Source organism: Mustela erminea, chromosome 6 (assembly GCF_009829155.1).
Source record: "Mustela erminea isolate mMusErm1 chromosome 6, mMusErm1.Pri, whole genome shotgun sequence".
In the NCBI taxonomy this organism is placed as follows: Eukaryota; Metazoa; Chordata; class Mammalia; order Carnivora; family Mustelidae; genus Mustela; species Mustela erminea.
Genome location: NC_045619.1, coordinates 113,828,337 through 113,849,874, shown reverse-complemented (window position 1 = coordinate 113,849,874; position 21,538 = coordinate 113,828,337). Strand labels below are relative to the sequence as shown.

Here is a 21,538-nt window from a genome sequence, read left to right as displayed (position 1 = left end):
ACCTTTAACACTCCAGACTTTGAGCCTCCCTGGTTGCAAGACTTATGAAATTCAGCCCTTCTTGTTTTCCAAGTCAATCCTTGTGGGAAAAGTTTCTTCTTGTTTGTTCCCCTGTGTATTTCTCTCTCTTTCACACTTCTCTGCAATTGTGGCACCCTACCCTCAGCATAAGCTGCCAGCGATCATTTCTCCCTTAAACCACATCTCTGCACTTTCCACTTTCTTTGGTGTAGCTCTTCTCTGTCTTTAGTTGTGGAGTTTGTTCTGTCAGTCTTTAGGCTAATTTCTGTGGTATTTAAGATGATTCAATAGTTATCTAGTTGTATTTATGAGATGAGATAAGCCTAGGGTCCTCCTACCCTGCTGCCATTTTCCTATCTCTAGTCTATTAGGCTTACATGTCTTGATGCCACTAGCAAACTATTTATTTTTGATTTGTAATATGTTTTAAAATTATTAAATGTTTTATGTTATATGTTTTAAAATTATTATATGCATTATTAAATGTTATATATCTAACTTAGTTATTATTTTAAAAGATCATTTGGCTATGTGGGACTACTTGAGATTTTGTATGAATTTTAGGATGAATTTTTAAATTTCTATTTCTACAAAAAATGCATGTGGATTTTTATAGTGATTACACTGAATCTGTAGATTTCCTTGGGAAGTACTGATGTTTTAATAATATTAATTTTTCTAATACATGAACATAAGATGTATTCCCCTTTATTTGTGTCTTCTTTAATTTTTTTCAGTGATGTTTTATAGTTTGCAATTTACATGTCTTTTGATTTCTTGGTTAAATTTATTTGTATTTTATTATTGTTGATGGACTTGGTTTTTTTTGTAATTTGTTTCCTTTTAATATTTTACATCAATAGTTTATAGAAATGTACTTGATTTTAATACATTGATTTTGTATTCCAAAATTTTGCTGAATTCAGTTATTAATTCTAACAAATTTTATGTGATTCTTTAGGGTTTTGTATGTGTAAGATCATGTTATCTGTGAACAGAGAAAATTTTACTTCCTTTATAAAATTTCATTTTGTTTATTTACTTACTTCTTACCCATGTGCTGTGGTTAGAACTTCCCATATTATGTTGAATAGAAATAGGGAGAGTGTGTATCTTTGCCTTGTTTCTGATCTCAGAGGAAAAAATTTTTTTTTTTCAGAGGAAAAATTTTTGGTCTTTCATCATTAGTTATGAGGTTAGCTGTGTGCTTTGCATATATGGTCTTTATTATATTAGTATATTCCCTTTATGTGATAGTTTAGATTTTTTTTTAATCATGAAAAGATGTTGAATTTCCTCAAATGCTTTTCTTGAATCAGTCAAGATGGTCATTTTTAAAAATGTTGTTAAGGTGATATATCATATAAATTGATTTTCATACATTGACTCATCCTTGCATTCCAAAAACAAATCCCACTTGGCTCTTGTGTTTAATCCTTCCAAAAAGTTCTTGAATTCTGTTTGCTAATGTATTGTGGAGGAATTTCTTCTCTATCAGGGATAGTGCCCTGTGGTTTTCATTTCATGTATTGCATTTATCTGATTTTCATGTCAGGGAATTCTGGCCTAATAACTTTGGAAGTATTGTCTTTCATTCAATTATTTGGATGAATTTGAAAAGCATTGTTCTTTTAATATTTGGTAGAATTCTCTAGTGCAGCTAACTGGTCCTGGTCTTTTATTTGTTGGGAGGTTTTTGATTACAGGTTTAAACTCTTTACTAGTTATTTTTCTTTCAGATTTTCTGTTTATTCATGATTCAATTGGTACGTGTGTGTTTCTAAGAATTTACCCAGGTCTTCTGCGTAATCCAGTTAGTTGGCATGGAATCATTTGTAATATTCTCTTATGAGCCATTTTATTCCTGTGGCATTGATTTTTTTGATATAATTATTTGAATATTTTTTCATTTCATCTTAGCTAATCTAGTGAACTTTTTCAATTTTTTTTTTTTTGGTCTTTTCAAACAACCAGTTCCTGGTTTCATTGATTTTCTTTATTGGCTTTCCATTTTCTATTCCATTATATCTGCTCTAATATTTCTTATTTCCTTTATTCTGCTACCTTTGGATAAGTTTTTTCTTCTTTTTCTATGTCATTGAAGTGTGAAGCTGTGTTTTTTTGGGGGGGTCTTTCTTTTTAATGTAAATGTTTACAGCTATAAATTTGCCTTTTGAAATGACTTTCACTACATTGCATACATTTTGGATGTGTTTTCATTTTCATTTATCTCAAGGTATTTTCTAATTTTCCTTACAATATCTGCTATGACCCTGTTTTTTGAGAATTTATTTTAAATTTCCATTATATTTGTGGATTTCTCAATGTTTCTGCCATTGTTAACTTTTAACTTTTCATTGTGATCAGAAAAGTTGGTTTGTATGATTTCAGTCTTTCAGATTTTTTTAAGACTTTACCTTGTGGCCAATATGTGGTCTGTCCTGGTGAACATTCCTTGTTCCATGTGCCCTTGAGAAAATTGTGTACTTTGCTGTTTTTTTTAATATGTTTTTTATATGTTTTCTGCATATATGTATAATGCCCAACTGGTCTATAGTGTTGTTCATGTACTCTGATTTCCTTGTTGAAAGTGGGATATTAAAGTCTACTACAATTTTAGTTTTATTATCTTACTGTCTGTTTTTTATGCAGTTGGCTAGTATTTGCTTCATATATTTAGAAGTTTCATGTTTGGTGCATATATATATATATATATATATTTTTTTTTATCTTGGCAAACTGTATTTTTATTTTTTTTAATTTTTTATTTATTTTCAACGTAACAGTATTCATTATTTTTGCACCACACCCAGTGCTCCATGCAATCTGTGCCCTCTATAATACCTACCACCTGGTACCCCAACCTCCCACAGCTATTTGTTATGCTCCACAAATAAGTGAAACTATATGATAATTGACTCTCTCTGCTTGACTTATTTCACTCAGCATAATCTCTTCCAGTCCCATCCATGTTGCTACAAAAGTTGGGTATTCATCCTTTCTGATGGAGGCATAATACTCCATAGTGTATATGCACCACATCTTCCTTATCCATTCGTCCATTGAAGGGAGTCTTGGTTCTTTCCACAGTTTGGCAACCGTGGCCATTGTTGCTATAAACATTGGGGTACAGATGGCCCTTCTTTTCACGACATCTGTATCTTTGGGGTAAATACCCAGTAGTGCAATTGCAGGTTCATAGGAAAGCTCTAGAATAAACACTGTTAAAATGTCTATACTGCCTAGAGCAATCTATACTTTTAATGCCATTCCGATCCAAATTCCACTGGTATTCTTCAAAGAGCTAGAGCAAATAATCCTAAAATTTGTATGGAATCAGAAGAGACCCCGAATCGCTAAGGAAATATTGAAAAACAAAAATAAAACTGGGGGGCATCACGTTACCTGATTTCAAGCTTTACTACAAAGCTGTGATCACCAAGACAGCATGGTACTGGCATAAAAACAGACACATAGATCAGTGGAACAGAGTAGAGAGCCCAGATATGGACCCTCAACTCCATGGTCAAATAATCTTTGACAAAACAGGAAAAAATACACAGTGGAAAAAAGACAGTCTCTTCAATAAATGGTGCTGGGAAAACTGGGCAGCTATATGTAGAAGAATGAAACTCGACCATTCTCTTACACCGTACACAAAGATAAACTCAAAGTGGATAAACGACCTCAATGTGAGACAGGAATCCATCAGAATCCTAGAGGAGAACATCGGCAGTAATCTCTTCAATATCAGCCACAGCAACTTCTTTCAAGATATGTTCCCAAAGGCAAAGGAAACAAAAGCGAAAATAAACTTTTGGGACTTCATCAAAATCAAAAGCTTCTGCACAGCAAAGGGAACAGTCAAGAAAACAAAGAGACAACCCACGGAATGGGAGAAGATATTTGCAAATGACAGTACAGACAAAAGGTTGATATCCAGGATCTATAATGAACTCCTCAGACTCAACACACACAAAACAGACAATCATATCAAAAAATGGGCAGAAGATATGAACAGACACTTCTCCAATGAAGACATACAAATGGCTATCAGACACATGAAAAAATGTTCATCATCACTAGCCATCAGGGAGATTCAAATTAAAACCACATTGAGATATCACCTTACACCAGTTAGAATGGCCAAAATTAGCAAGACAGTAATCAACATGTGTTGGAGGGGATGTGGAGAAAGGGGAACCCTCTTCCACTGTTGGTGTGAATGCAAGTTGGTGCAGCCTCTTTGGAGAACAGTGTGGAGATTCCTTAGGAAATTAAAAATAGAGCTTCCCTATGACCCTGCAATTGGTGCATATATATTTATATTTGTTGTATATTCTTGGAGAATTAAGGTTTTTTTTTTAAGATTTTATTTATTTATTTGACAGAGATCACAAGTAGGCAGAAAGGCAGGCACAGAGAGAGGGAGAAGCAGGCTCCCCACTGAGCAGAGACCCCAATGCAGGCCTCGATCCCAGGACCCTGAGATCATGACCCTAGCTGAAGGCAGAGGCTTTAATCCTCTGAGCCACCCAGGTGCCCTGAGAATTGAGTTTTTATTAGTATAAGATGCTTTGAGGTCCCTGGGTGGGTCAGTCAAATAAGCATCTGACTCTTGATTTCAGCTCAGGTTGTTATCTCAGAGCATGGGTCTCTGTGCTGGGCATGATGTCTTCTTGAGATTCTTTCCTTTCTCTCTGCCTCTCCCCCTGCTCATGCTCTGTCTCAAACAAACAAACAAACAAACAAACATATCTTTATAAGATGTCTTACTTTGTTTTTTGTAAGAGTTTTTGACAAAATTCTGTTGCCTGTTAATAACTTAGCCACCCGTGCTCTCTTTTGGTTATCATTTATATGGAATATTTGTTTCCATCTTTTCACTTTCAGTCATATATGTCCTTATATTTACCATGAGTCTCTTTTGGATACCATATATGTGGGTCTTTGTTGTTGTTGTTATTTTATTTGTTTTTGTGATACATTAATCTACTATTGCAATCTTTTGATTTGGGAGTTCACCCTATTTACATTGGTAGGTTGTGTTTTTTTTTTTTTATTATTTTTTATTTCCAGCATAACAGTATTCATTATTTTTGCACCACACCCCGTGCTCCATGCAATCCGTGCCCTCTATAATACCCACCACCTGGTACCCCAACCTCCCACCCCCCGTCCCTTCAAAACCCTCAGATTGTTTTTCAGAGTCCATAGTCTCTCATGGTTCACCTCCCCTTCCAATTTCCCCCAACTCCCTTCTCCACTCTTCTAAAAATTTTTTGACTTAAGTTACCCAGTTAGATAGCATACAATTGGATAGGGAAGGACTTATTATTGTCATTTTTCTTTTTTTTTGTATCATGCCTTTTTTGCTTCTCATTCCTTACTGTTTTCCTTTGTCTTTGACTTATTTTTTTTAAAGTGACGTGCTTTGCTTTCCTTTTCATTTCCTTTTGTGTACTATATTAGTCCACTCATGCTGACATAACTAAATACCATAGACAAGTTCACTAAACAAGCAATTTATTTCTTACACTCCTCGTGAATGAAGTCCAAGATGAAGGTGCTGATAAGATACATTTCTTGGCTTAAAAGTATCTACCATTTTCTGTGTACTCGTATAACCTTTTCTATGTGTGCACTTGGAAAGAGAGATGGTCTCTGCAAGTGTGCACATGGGCACATTCTCTGGTGTCTCTTCTTACTAAAATGCTAATTCTGTTAGAATTGGGCCTTCCCCCTGAGATATCACTTAACTTTAATTAGTTTCCTAAGCCCTATTTTCAACCATCACATTGGGGTTAGGGCTTCAACAGTAAATTTTAGAGGATACAAACATTCATTACCTAACATATATATTCTATAAATGTTTTTGTTGTGGTTACAATGGGGATTACATTGAACTTAAAGTTCAGTCACAGTCATTCAGTCACAGAACTATTCTCCTTTAATGTTCTTCCCCACACTTTACTTAATGATATCACAAGTTCTATCTTTATGTATTGTGTGGCTAATAACATAGATTTATAGTTGTTTTTATATTTTTCTCTAAATTCTATGTAGGAATTAAAAGTGAAGTTATGCATCAAAATTTCAATAATATGTGTTTCTACATTGTCCATACATTTATCATAATCAAAAACCATATCATCATATAACTTCGTGATGCCATTAATGTCCTTTAATCTCAACTTGAAAGACTTCTTTTAGCATTCCTGTTTGGATAGGTCTAGTGGTATGAACTTCCTCACCTTTTGTTTATCTGGAAAAGTCTTAATTTTTTTGGAGGGGAAAGTTTTAATTTTCCCTTAATTTTTGAAGAATAGTTTTGCCAAATGCAGTATGTTTGGTTGACAGTTTTTTCTTTTCACTTTGAATATTTCATCTCACTCTCTTTTGTCCTGCAAGGTTCCTGCTGAGAAATCCACTATCAAAGTTATAGAGGCTTCCTTGTATGTGACAAGTGCTTTACTTTTTCAGCTTTTAAGGTTCTCTCTTTATGTTTAACAGTTTAACTGTAATGTGTTTCAACGTTGGTCTTTTTAGGATTTTCCTTATTGGAGTTCATTTAACTTGTTGAATTTGTACAACCATTTCTTCTTTCAAATTTGGGAGTTTTTGGTCATTATTTCTTCAGATAAAGTCTCTACTTTTTCTTTTCCCTTCTGGGATTTCTGTAATGTGTATCTTGGTCCACTTAATAGTGTCTTATTGGTCCTTATGGTTTCCTCACTTTTCTTTTTTGTTTTTTCTACTCTGTAATTTCAAATGGCCTGTCTTCCAGGTTGCTATTCTTTTTTCTTCCTGCAAAAATCCGCTGTTGAACCCCTTTAGTGAAACTTTAAATTCACTTATTGTATTGCTCAGCTCCAGAATTTGTTTTTGTTTCTATATCTTTGTTTATATTTTTTCCAAGTTTTTATTTAAATTCCAGTTAGTTAAGATACAGCATAATATTAGTTTTAAGTGTAGAATCTGGTGATTCAACACTTACTTACAACACTTAGTGCTCATCACAATCAGTGTACTCCTTAATCCCATCATCTTGTTAACCCATCTTTCCCCTGCCTATCGCCCCTCTGGTTACCATCAGTTTGTTCTCTATAATTAAGACTCTGTTTTTTTGGTTTCCCATCCTATCCCATGTTCATTTGCTTTGTTTCTCAAATTCCACATTTGAGTTGGAATCATATGATATTTGTCTTTCTCTAATTTATTTCACTTAGCATAATACACTCCAGCTCCATCCACATCATTTCCAATGGCAAGATTTCATTATTTTTTTATGGCTGAATACTATTTCATTGTGTGTATGTGTGTGTGTGTGTGTGTGTGTGTGCACGTGCATGCCTATTCACTTCTTTACTGATTTATCAGTAGATGGACACATGGGCTATTTCTGTAATTTGGCTGTTGTTAATAATGGTGCCATTTAAATTTTGTTCAAGCATCATTTTCATGATTTCATTAGGGCATGTTTTCCTGGTTTTTTTTGTATGTTGGGTTATTTTGATATGGCTTGTCATCTTTTATAGAGATTTAGGAATTTGAAAGTACAGCCACCTCTCAATATTTACAAACTGGCTTTGTGCAAGGGAATGACTTGAGAAATCAGCCTGGCACAGAGGTTCTAAGACTTCTCAAACCATTTCTGGGGAATGTGTGTTTTCTCTTCTTGTGTATACTCTTATGTTCTAGTTTATATGGTGGCTTTTAACTCTCCTATTTTCCTTTATAGGCTCTCCCTTATTTCTTCCCAGGAGCTTTTGTTTTTGATTGCTATAGTATTTTTCTGCCTGTAACCCCTTGTTACTCCCATCATTTGTAGAATTGCATACTCCTTGTAGCTCTAATATGCTATGGTATTCAACTTTGTTTTCAGCAGCTTCCAACCTGATATACATCTGTGCAGCTATTTCTTTCAGTGTAGCAAGTCAGGCAAAGTAGAAACCAATCACTTAGGCAGCTCCCAGACTTTTTTTTTAATCAACATGTATTATTTGCTTCAGGGGTACAGGTCTATGAATCATCAGTCTTACACAGTTCACAGCACTCACTATAGCACATACCCTCCCCACTATAGCACCCTATCCCTCCCCCCACTCCCAGCAACCCTCAGTGTGTTTCCTGAGATTAAGAGTCTCTTATGGTTTGTCTTCCTCCCTGGCCTTAATTGTTTCATTTTTTCCCTCCCTGCCTCCCACAACCTCTTGCCCTGCCTCTCAAATTACTCACATCAGAGTGATCATATGATAATCCTTTCTCCAATTGACCTATTTTGCTTAGCATAATACCTTCTAGTTCCATCCACATTTTTGCAAATGGCAAGAATTCAGTTTTTGATGGCTACACCTTATTCCATTGTGTATGTATACCACATCTTCTTTATCTGCTCATTTGTTGATGGACATCTAGGTTCTTTCCATAGTTTGGCTATTGTGGACATTGAGCAGCTCTGAGATTTTCCAGAAAGATGAAAGTTCCACTTTTTTCTTTTCATCTCAAGGGAGGATCTGGAAATTGGGAAGTTTCCCTGTGATTGTGGCACACCACACCAGGGAAGTGGTACAGCCAAGGTGGGCAAAATACCATGACCTTTTCTTCACTTTTTGGTGTAGTTCTTCTTGGTAAGTAAGGTACTTTGGTGATGCAGTCTCAACTGGTTTTTAGAGTTCTCATAAAACTGATTTGGTTTGTAACTGTTGTTAACTCAGTGTTTCTTTGGGGGAATAAGGGCCTGGAGCTTATTAGTCCTCCATCTTGCTAATGTCTTATCCTGTGATTGAGTTTTAACTTTAATTATAAAAATTCCAGAAAAATGGAGAATAACATCATATTAGATGCCAAGGATTATTAATGAAGTTATAAGAGTTTTAACACATCCATATTAAAACACTTCTATTTTCCTATCAGAACTGACATTATGGTAATTTATAAAAATGAAGATAAATTCTGCTGGATACTTGTTACAAACTTGAAAATTAAGGGTTTCACAGCAGGTCTGTTTCTCTATTTATTCAACTAACTCTTTCTCTTTATGTAGCTCAGGATGAAGTACCAGGTAGAAATCTTCTGCTTGATGGAAACCAAGATTCAATATCAAAAACACAAATGCAAGTAAAGAAACAAAGAACAACCAAAGGGGAAGGAAACATTGGTGAGTATGATAATTATAGAAAGCTTTAAATTATTTTAATTAAACTCATTAAAGATTTTTTTCCTGTAGTACATGAATATGTATTTGAGGTTATATTTTATGGAAATCTATATTTCCTTTGACCTTAATTGTTAATACCCTATGATAGTTAGAGAACAGAAATCAAATTATTCATAACTTTCATTGGTATTTCTAGTTGTATTATTATTTTACACTCAGACACCAAGGCCCAGTTATGGGTCAATGATTTTCTGGCAAAGGATGCATGCCTTACAGTAAGCTGTTGTAGATATTTCTGAGCTGTGGCTGAGGCCTTCTACCACAGCTCTAATTGGTGAACAGACATGTTACTGAGAAATGTAAGTCAAATAGCAAATGATCACAGGGACCTGGAGGTAGTATAGCCTGAGAGTCCTGTTGGAGGATCTTAAATACATCCTTTTGGTTGTGGCCCCATTAAAAGGAGTGACATTTGAAGTAGCCTAATGGATGTCATCAAGAACCCCACATGCGGAATATGAGAGTGCAAATAGCCAAATATTCCCACAGTAGGTTGCCTCATTTTCATTTGTTGAAGCAGAATGAGCCAAAACAAAGCTTGGTAGTCTTGTTCTTTGGAATGAGACATTGTGCCCCTTACACACACGTTATGCCGAGGAATTCATTTAGGTACTGGGTAACTGTTCTTTGTTTGTTGTAATGGTCTAGCCATGTTGCCGCATGTGGATCAATAGGATGTCTGGTCCTTGTTGCGTTGTGCCTTTGTCCGGACTCACTTGGGTGATGCTGTCAATAGAGTGGAAGACTAATGCGCCCTTCCTCTTGGTTTTCAACACTTCTAGGTCATACCTATATATTGACACAGATATTTGGAGAATTTGTGGAGTCTTGTGAAAGGATATTAATGGTGGATTGAAATTCAATCCACATATGCCAAACTTATCCTGATCATCCATGTGGACAAAGTTTCTTCATAGGGTATTTATATTACCTAATACAGAATACGAGATTCCTTCACTGTGGACAGTAACTTCCATACAGTCATAATATTGGCTAAACTAGTGCCTCAGTACTCCATCACTGAGTTACCTATAATCATCAGAGTCACTATGCACACAAGGGCATACACCCAGGTGTGTTAAGTTATTTAATGGAGAACTAGTTTCAGGGAGCATTTTTGCTTCATTAAGCTCATAAATAAAGCACTTATTTATTTTTCTCCTCATGAACTTTTTGAGAAACAAAGTGCTAGATGCTGATAGTTGGGTAATTTTCAGTCTTCCACGTGTGTTGCTAAAGTGCTAGTTTCTATCAAGGTTTAGGGTAGATACAAGCACAGGTTAATAATACATGTACTAGTAATATATGTAGTAATAATAAACATATTAGTGAGAGTGGAGTTTTGAGGTGGCATGGGTGGGCATACCATTGTGGAGTCTGGGTAAGTTTCCTATTAGTGATGGCTTTGGACTTCAAACCAATAAGCATTAACAGTTTCCCCCTCATCTTGGTGTTAGGGGTTGTGGAGATCACAACAGTGGAGATCACTGTCATCTATGTACCAGTATCTCAAAGGCCCAGAAATGTAATTATGAACATCTCCATTGAACTCCAATATTAGCCGAAGTTTTCTCATCTCCCTGGGTACATGAGGGCTAGAAAAACCTATAGTCTTATGCATTTTTGAAAGCTATAAGGTCTTGGTAATAGCTGGTGGAGCATTCTGATTCATGGCAAGGATCACTGGGAGAATCAGAAACATAGCACTTGTATTAGTCAAAGGATTCATTAACATAGGTAGTGGATCTGTTGATCTTCTCTTCTCCCACTACTTGGCTATAAGGATCTTGATAAATAGACCATCAGTCTACTTCTTTGAGTCTATGCCTGCTTTTGGGTAAACATACACTTTGATCTATTCAAGATTTTTGCAAAGATGGTCCAGGAGTGTTTACTAGAATACCATTTTTATATCAGTCTCTCTTATGGTCAGTCATTGCTGTCTTGGCAGTATCCACTATTACCTGTCCAGAAATTTTCTGTTTAAGATCCAGATAATGTCCTAGACTAATTGCCCTGACATTAGAAGGATGTTTAGCTGAGTTTGATGTCCAGGAATAGTGGGACAAATGAATCCAGAATTTTGAGTCTGGTAAAAAAATAATCTCATCATCTACTATCCTCAGTCCTTTATTGTATATTTTAGGTACCACCACATGGTTCACAGAGTCACTATAACCTCTTCACGGATAGTTAAAACATGGGACAAGGATGTTTTACAAGGGCAAGGACAAGCCATCTGTTGAATCCAAAACAATACACAGCTGAGGAAAGAGAGATTTTTGAATACTTGTGTTTCTTCACACCCTTTTCTGGCTCCTTGTGCAATACAGCCATTGTCAAAACTCTCTGAGGAAGGAATTTTATATTATCAAACCAGTAAGATTATGGTTACTTCTTTCAAAAGAATACTTCTTTAAACATGAACTACCCAGCCCTCAAAATTCGCTTCAGGTCAGTGGACAAAGTGATCCTCAGGACTATACATTCTTTTATTAAATACTGAGTCTCAGTAAATCACTGTATCATGGGCTGACCATCAGTTCTCAGAACATTAAAAGTAATAATCATAGGGTGTAACTCAGTGCGTAGGATCCTCAACAACGCTTGATTCCATAGCTGTTGAAACTATTAAGTAGTGGTCAAGGTATTCCTTCTCCAGCTTTTGCAAAACCCCTCTGTTGGATGTTTAGTTTGACCTACTCACTGGGTATCTTAATCAGCAAAACAGGAACTGAAAAGAAAAACTACTGTTCCCTCTCAGAAATTAAAAACCTGTGTGTAATAAAACAGCATTCTTTTTTTTTAATTTATTTTTTATTTTCAGCATAACAGTATTCATTATTTTTGCACCACACCCAGTGCTCCATGCAATCTGTGCCCTCTATAATACCCACCACCTGGTACCCTGACCTCCCACCCCCCACCCCTTCAAAACCCTCAGATTGTTTTTCAGAGTCCATAGTCTCTCATGGTTCACCTCCCCTTCCAGTTTCCCCCAACTCCCTTCTCCTCTCTATCTCCCCATGTCCTCCATGCTATTTATAAACAGCATTCTCTTAAAGCATGGTACAGAGTCTGCTAGCACATCCTGAGACACATTGTCCTGAATTTTCATGAGCTCTGTGAGACACTCTGATTCTTGTACATGACACAGTGGTATTCCTTTAGAGAACCCTGAGGGTTCATAAGTGTTCCTTCCAGAAATGGATGCGACCATATTGCTTGCAGCACTAATTTGTAAGGGAGTTGTTCAATGAATACAGCAAGCTAAACTGAAAGTAAGATTAAGCATTTATTCTTTTGCTGTAATTGTATTAGAAAGAAAGGTTTCCGGCTACATCAACTTTCCACTTTGTCCCATACAACAACATTGGTTGAGGGTCAGAATATCAGTGCTGACAGGGTTGTAATTTGAGGGAAGATCGTCTCACATCAAAGAAGCCTTAAACAAAAGGCTCTTCCTGTTGTATAGACTTGGATGTTAAGGTGAGTTAGTGATGGGAGTGCTAGAAGTGTAAAAGTGGTGAAAACTATCAAAACTAATAAAAATATCTACAATGAAATGGTAATGAAAGGGTGAAATGTGTAGAAGCATATGAACATTACAGTATCTTAGCTGAATCCTCCATGTGTAAGAATTCCTCAAATTTGAGGCACCTGGACTAAGAATGTAGGTATTTCCAGCTCTGGATAGGCCTTAGTCTATGACTGCAACTACCTCCAATATCTGCTGTTCACTGGCTATGCTTCAAGTATAGTGTGGAATCTGAAGAATCCCCCATGACAACTGCTAGATATGGTCTTTGTAGTTGTTTAAGATTGGGCCTAAAAGATCACACACAGGATTTTGGTCTGTTGAAAGAACTTCAGTGTAAACACATATACATATGAACATACATGCATGTATAATTAATATATATATGGCCATACTCACATATGCTTATATACATGTGAACATATACATGTATATGAATATTCATAGATGTTTTTAGAAATCATGATTCTCACAGAGATTTTCAATTCCAATCTATCCCTTCAGGACTTGTTCTTTCCTTCTATTTCATGTGTGTACAGTCTGCCTTCTGAAGTGTGAATCAGTCTAAACATCAAAACATTTACTCATTTGCTCTTTTAATACTTAAATTGTTTCAGAATTCAGAGCACTAGAAAAAAATGCTAGAAAAACAAACCTACTAAAAAGTTTTGTGATTTGTTTACAGTTCACCCTCCACCCTCTTTTCCAAGAGAAAGTATATGTTTCAAATACTTTCTTGATTTACTTGCATTGGTATTTTCTTACTTCAGGAGGTTCATTTCCTAAAAAACTAAACAAAACTAAATTTGTTTTGGTTTAATTTCCGTTATTATCCTTTATGATTTAGGTTTTTAAAATTGAGATATAACTGACATATAACATTGTATTAGTTTCAAGAATACAGCATAATGATTCAGTATATGTATACAGTTGATTCTTGAACAACACAAGGATCTAGGTACATGAAGGATTCACTTAATATGCAAATCTTTTTAGATAAATATGGTACTATATATGTATTTTCTCTACCTTATGATTTTCTTAATATTTAATATTTATAATATTATAAATATTAATCTTAATATTTATAATATTCCCTAGAATATATTATTATAAGTTTATTATATTAATTTTTTATTTTAAGGGTACAGTAGAAAGTATATATAACATACAAGGTATGTGTTAATCAGTAGTATTAGTTATCAGTAAGGCTTACAGTAAACAATAAAGGTGTTAGCAGTTCAGTTTTGGGGGAGTCAAAAGTTATACATGGATTTTTGACTGTGTGTGGGTCAGTGCCCCAAATTTCCACATTGTATATTGTGAAACGATCACCACAGTGTGTGTAGTTAACATCCATCACCACTCATACATCTTTTTCTTATGTTGAGAACTTTTAAGATCTATTGTCTTAGAAACTTTTAAATATGGGGCGCCTGGGTGGCTCAGTGGGTTAAGCCGCTGCCTTCGGCTCAGGTCATGATCTCAGAGTCCTGGGATCGAGTCCCACATCGGGCTCTCTGCTCAGCAGGGAGCCTGCTTCCTCCTCTCTCTCTGCCTGCCTCTCTGCCTACTTGTGATCTCTCTCTGTCAAATAAATAAATAAAATCTTTAAAAAATAATAAAAATAAATATATTACAATAATATTAACTATAATCACATGTCATACATTATATTACCAGGACTCAATTATTTTATACCTGGAAATGTGTAGCTTTTGTCCATCTTCACCTTCTTAGTCTACTTCTTGTTTAGGCAATCACCCATCTGTTCTATCTATGAGTATTTTTTGTTTGTTTTACTTCACATATAAGTGAAAGCATACAGTATTTGTCTTTTTTTCTCTGACTTACTTCAAAATGCCCTCATTGCATCCATGTTGTCCCAAATGGCAGGATTTTCTTCTTTTTATCTGCATAATACTTGTGTGTGTGTGTGTGTGTGTGTGTGTATGTGTGTGTGTGTATCACATTTTTTAAACCATTCATCTATTGGTGGTCTTTCAGATTATTTCTGTGCCTTGGCTATTGTAAATAATGCTACAGTGAACAAGGGAATTCAGATATCTTTTTGAGTTACTGTTTTCTTCCTTTGGAAAAATACTCAGAAGTGGAATTGTTGGAATGTATACTAGCTCTATTTTTTGCTGAACCTCTGTACTATTTTCCTGGGTAGTTGTACCAGTTTACATTTCCATCCACAGTATGACAGTATTCTCTTTCATCTACATCCTTACCAGCATTTATTTCTTGTTTTTTTGATAATGACCATTGTAATACATGTGAGATGATACCACTTTAGGGTTTTTCTTTTTGTTAACAGATAATGTATTATTTATTTCGAGGGTATAGGTCTGTGATTCATCAGTCTTACATAATTCACAGCACTCACCAAAGCACATACCCTCTCCTGTGTCTATCACTGAGTTACCCCATCCCTTCCACTCCTCTCCGCTCCAGCAACGCTCAGTTTGTTTCTGAGATTAAGAGTCCCTTATGGTTTGTCTCTTTCTCTGGTTTCATCTTGTTTCATTTTTCCCTTCCTTCCCCTATGATCCTCTGTATTGTTTCTTAAATTCCTCATACCAGTAAGATCATAGGATAATTGTCTTTCTATGATTGAGTTATTTCAGTTGGCATACTACCCTCTAATTACATCCAAGTCATTGCAAATGGTGGCAGGATTTTGGTTTTTTTATGGCTTCATAGTATTCCATTCTATATATCTATATATCTATAGATATATCGATATATCTATAGATACATTGATATATCTATAGATATCTATCTTTCCATAGTTTGGCTATTGTGGCATTGCTGCTATAAACATTGGTGTACATGTGCCCCTTCGGATCACTACATTTGTATCTTTAAGGTAAATACTTAGTAGTGCAATTGCTGGGTCATAGGGTAGCTTTGTTTTGAACTTTCTGAGAAACCTCCATATTGTTTTCCAGAGTGGCTAAACCGGCTTGCATTCCCACCAACAGTGTAGGAGGGTTCCCCTTTCTCTGCATCCTTGCCAACATCTGTCATTTCTTGACTAGTTAATTTTAGCCATTCTGACTGGTGTGAGGTGGTATCTCACTGTGCTTTTGCTTGGTATTTCCCTGATGCCAAGCAATGTGGAGCACTTCTTCATGTGTCTGTTGGCCATTTGGATGTCTTCCTTGCAGAAATGTCTGTTCATGTCTTCTGCCCATTTTTTGATTGGATGATTTGTTCTTTGGGTATTGAGTTTGATAAGTTCTTTGTAGATTTTGGATACTAGCCCTGTATCCAATATGTCATTTGCAAATATCTTCTCCCATTCTTTCAGTTGTCATTTGGTTTTGTTGACTGTTTCCTTTGCTGTTCAAAAGCTTTTGATCTTGAGGAAGTCCCAAGAGTTCATTTTTATCCTTGCTTCCCTTGCTTTTGGCAATGTGTCTAGGAAGAAGTTGCTGTGGCCAACATAAAAGAGGTTGATATTGGGGCACCTGGGTGTCTCAGTGGGTTAAGCCTCTGCCTTCAGCTCAGGTCATGATCTCAGGGTCCTGGGATAGAGCCCCACGTCAGGCTCTCTGCTCAGCAGGGAGCCTGCTTCCCCCTCTCTCTGACTCTGCCTGCCTCTGTGCCTACTTGTGATCTTTGTCTGTCAAATAAATAAAATCTTAAAAAAAAAAAGAGGTTGATGTCTGTGTTCTCTTCAAGGATTTTGATGGATTCCTGTCTCACATTGAGGTCTTTCATTCATTTTGAGTCTATTTATTTGTGTGTGGTGTAATTAAATGGTCCAGTTTCATTCTTTGGCATGTGGCTGTCCAATTTTGCCAACATCATTTGTTGAAGAGACTGTCCCTTTTCCACTGGAGAAGTATTCCTGCTTTGTGGAAGATTATTCGACCATAGAGTTGAGGGTCCATTTCTGGGCTCTCTATTCTGTTCCATTGATCTATGTGTCTGTTTTTGTGCCAGTACCATGCTGTCTTGATGATTACAGCTTTGTAATAGTGCTTGAATTCTGGAATTGTGATGCCAGTAACATTAGTTTTTCAACATTCCTCTGGCTATTTGGGGTCTTTTCTGGTTCCATGTAAATTTTAGGATTATTTGTTCCATTTCTTTGTAAAAAGTTGATGGTATTTTGATAGGGATTGCATTAAATGTGTAGATTGCTTTAGGTAGTTTAGACATTTTCACAATATTTATTCTTCCAATCCATGAGCATGGGATGTTTTTCCATTTCTTTGTGTCTTCCTCAATTTCTTTCATGAGTACTGTATAGTTTTCTGAGTATAGATTCTTTGCCTCTTTGGTTAGACTTATTCCTAGGTGTCTTATGGTTTTGGGTACAGTTATAAAGGGGATCAACTCCTTAATTTCTCTTTCTTCTGTCTTGTTGGTGTATAGAAATGCAGCTGATTTCTGTGCATTGATTTTATATCCCAATACTTTACTGAACTCCTGTATGAGTTCTAGCAGTTTTGGAGTGGAGTCTTTTGGGTTTCCCACATAAAGTATCATATCATATGCAAAAAGTAGAGTTTGACAACTTCTTTGCCAATTTGGATGCCTTTTATTTCTTTTTGTTGTCTGATTGCTGAGGCTAGGACTTCTACTACTATGTTGAATAACAATGGTGATAGTGGACAGCTCTGCTGTGTTCCTGACCTTGGGGGAAAAGCTCTCAGTTTTTCCCCATTGAGCATGATATTTACTGTGGGTTTTTCACAGATGGCTTTTATGATATTGAGGTATGTACCTTCTATCCCTACACTGTGAAGAGTTTTGATCAAGAGAGGATACTGTACTTTGTCAAATGCTTTTTCAGTTTCTATTGAGAGTATCATATGTTTCTTGTTCTTTATTTTATTACTGTATAGTATCACACTGATTGATTTGCAGACGTTGAGCCAACCTTGTAACCCGGGAATAAATCCCACTTGGTCGTGGTGAATAATCCTTTTAATGTACTGTTGGATCCTATTGGCTGGTATTTTGGTGAGAATTTCTGCATCCATGTTCATCAAAGATATTGGTCTATAATTCTCCTTTTTGATGGGGTCTTCATCTGGTTTGGGGATCAAGGTCATGCTGGCTTCATAAAATGAGTTTGAAGTTCTTCCATTTCTATTTTTGGAACAGTTTCAGGAGAATAGGTATCTATTCTTCTTTAAATATTTGGTAGAATTCCCCTGGGAAGCCATCTGGCTGTGGGCTCTTGTTTGTTGGGAGAGTTTTAATGAGTGCTTCAATCTCCTTACTGGTTATGGGTCTGTTCAGGTTTTCTGTTTCTTCCTGTTTCAGTTTTGGTAGTTTATACTTTATGCATCCATTTCTTCCAGATTGTCAAATTTGCTGATATATAGTTGCTCATAATATGTTCTTCTACTTGTTTGTATTTGTGTGTGTGTGTGTGTGTGTGTGTGTGTGTGTTGGTTGTGATCTCTCCTCTTTCATTCATGATTTTCTTATTTTGGGTCCTTTCTCTTTTATTTTAGATAAGAGTGGCTAGGGGTTTGTCAGTCTTATTAATTCTTTCAAAGAATCAGCTCATAGTTTTGTTGTCTATTCTACTGTTCTTTTGGTTTCTATTTCATTGATTTCTGTTCTGATCATTATTATTTTTCTTCTCCTGCTGGGTTTAGGCTTTCTTTGCTGTTTTTTCTCCAGCTCCTTTAGGTATAGGGTTAGGTTGTGTACTTGAGACCTTTCTTGTTTCTTGAGAAAGGCTTGTATTACTATATACTTCCCTCTCAGGACCACCTTTGCTGAGACCCAAAGATTTTGAACTGTGTGTTTTCATTTTCATTTGTGTCCATGAATTTTTTAAATTCTTTTTTAATTTCCTGGTTGATCCATTTATTCTTTAGTAGTAGGGTGGTCTTTAGCCTCCATGATGTATTTGAGTCCTTTCAAACTTTTCCTTGTGGTTGAGTTCTAGTTTCAACACATTGTGGTCTGAAACATGCAGGGAATGTTACTAGTCTTTTGGTACTAGCTGAGATCTGATTTGTGACCCAGGATGTGATCTATTCTGGAGAATGTTACATGTGCACTAGAGAAGAATGTGTTTTCTATTGTTTTGGGATGGAATGTTCTAAATATATCTATGATGTCCATCTGTTCCAGTGTGTCATTTAAGGCTTTTATTTCCTTGTTGATCTTTTACTTCGATGATCTGTCCCTTTCAGTGAGGGAGGTGTTAAAGTCCCCTACTATTATTGTGTTATTATTGATGTGTCTTTGATATTGTTATTGATTGGTTTATATAATTTACTGCTGCCATTTTAGAGACATTGATATTTTAAATTGTTAGTTCTTCTTGTTGGACAGACCCTTTAAGTATGGTATAGTGTCTTTCCTCATCTCTTCTTATAATCTTTGGCTTAAAATCTAATTTGTCTTGTATAAGGATTGCCACTGCAGCTTTCTTTTGATGTTCATTGGCCTGGCAACTTGTTTTCCACCCCCTCACTTTAAATCTGGAGGTGTCTTTGAGTCTAAAATGAGTTTCTTGGAAATAGTGTATCAGTGGGTCTTGTGTTTTTTTAATCCATTATGATACCCTGTGTCTTTTGATTTGGACATTTAGCCCACTTACATGCAAGGTAACTATTGAAAGATCTGAATTTGGTGCCATAGTATTGCTTGTAAGGTGACTGTTACTGTCTAATGTCTCTGTTCCTTTCTGGTTTGTTACTTTAAGGCTCTCTGCTTAGAGGACCCCTTTCAATATTTCCTGTAGGACTGCTTTGATGTTTGCAAATTCTTTTAGTTTTGTTTGTCTTGTTCCAGCTCTCTGAAAAATGCCAGTAGAATATTGATCAGGATGGCATTGAAATATAGATTGCTCTAGGCAGTATAGACATTTTAATAATGTTTATTCTTCCAATCCATGAGCATGGAATGGTCTTCCATCTTTTTGTGTCTGCTTCAATTTCTTTCATGAGTGTTCTGTGGGTCTTTGAGTACAGATCCTTTACCTCTTAGGTTTATTCACAGGTATCTTATAGTTCTTGGTGCTATTGTAAATGGCATTGATTCTCTAATTTCCCTTTCTATATTTTCATTATTAGTGTATAAGAAAGCAACTGTTTTCTGTACATCAATTTTGTATCCTGCCACATTACTGAATTGCTCTATGAGTTCTAGTAGTTTGGGAGTGGAGTCTTTTGGGTTTTCCTTGTCATCTGTGGAGAGAGTTTGACTTCTTTGCCAATTTGAATACCTTTTGTTTGTCCTGGAAGCTTCTTATCTCTCCTTGAGAGATATATCAATGACAGCCTAGCTGGATATAGTATTCTTGGCTGCATATTTTTCTCATTTAGTGCTCTGAATATATCTTGCCAGTCCTTTCTAGCCTGCTGGGTCTCTCTGGATAGGTCTGCTGCCAATCTAATACTTCTACCATTGGTTGCAGATCTCTTGTCCTGAGGTGCTTTCAGGATTTTCTCTTTGTCTGTGAGATTTGTAAGTTACTACTAGATGACAGGGTATTAGCCTATTTTTATTGATTTTGAGGGGGTTTCTCTGTGCCTCCTGGATTTTGGTGCTTATTTCCTTCCCCAAATTATGGAAGTTCTCTGCTATTATTTGCTCCAATATACCTTTTGCCCCTCTCTTTCTTCTTCTTCTGGATCCCAATATATTTTGGAAATTAATCCCTACTCTGCTATTAATGTATAGAAATGCAACTGACTTCTGTATATTGCTTTTGTATCTTGATTCTTTACTGAATTTATTTAACAGGTTTTTGTTTTTTGTGGAGACTTTAGTGTTTTCTATATATAATAACATGTAAATAGAAACAGTTTTATTTACTCCTTTCCAATTTGGTGCTTTGTGTATTTTTTCCTACTTAATTGTTTTGACTAAGACTTCCAGTATGGTGTTGTATAAAAGTGGGGAAAGGGGGTATCCTTTTCTTATTCTTGGTCTTAAAGGAAAAGCTTTCAACTTTTCACAATTCAGTATTATGTTAGCTGTGGGCTTTCATGTATGACCTTTATTGTGTTGAGGTGAGTTTATTTGTTTATTAATTCATTTAATTTATATTTTTTATTATGTTCAATCAGACACCATATGGGACATCATTAGTTTTTGATGTAGTTCAATGATGATATAAAATTAACATGAGTTTTATATCATGAAAAAGTGTTGAATTTTGTCAAATGCCTTTTCTACATATGTTTAGATGATTATGTGGTTTTTATCCTTTGTAATGTTATACATCATAATGATTGATTTGCATATTTTGAACTATCCTTACCTCCCTAAAATAATCATCATTTGGTCATGATGTATGATCTTCTGATGAGCCACTGAATTCTCTTTTGTAGTAGTTTGTTAAGGATTTTTGCATCTATGTTCATCAGGGATATTGGCCCATTGTTTTCTTTTCTTTTGGAGTCCTTGGGTTTGGTATCAGGGTAATGCTTGCCTTATAAAAAGAGATTTCAGAATTTTCTATCAATGAATAATTGTGTTTCCCCATATTTTCTAAGAAGAGATCATAATAACCTAACAATCTATGTGATGGTATTAGGAGTGAGGGCTTTGGGAAGTACTTAGGTCATGAGGGTGAAGTGCTTATGATTGAGAATAGTGTTCCTTCTTATAAGAATGACCCACAAAGATCTCTTATCCCTTCTGCCATGTGACACAGTGAGAAGGTGCCAGCTTAGAGTCAGAAATGGGGCCCTCACCAGAATGTGACCTTGCTGCATCTTTGTTCTTGGACTTCCCAGCCTCCTGAACTGTGAGAAACAAATGTA

At 35.8% G+C, this 21,538-nt stretch overlaps 1 protein-coding gene across 1 annotated transcript in view; it reads left to right on the top strand.

The window, feature by feature from the left end:
• The window catches only part of LOC116594225 (coiled-coil domain-containing protein 7-like), a 247,483-nt gene that overhangs the window by 66,253 nt on the left and 159,692 nt on the right, over window positions 1-21,538 (top strand). Inside the window, 1 exon segment of the mRNA XM_032349334.1 lies at window positions 9,068-9,181. Coding sequence (XP_032205225.1) covers window positions 9,068-9,181 — 114 coding nt within the window.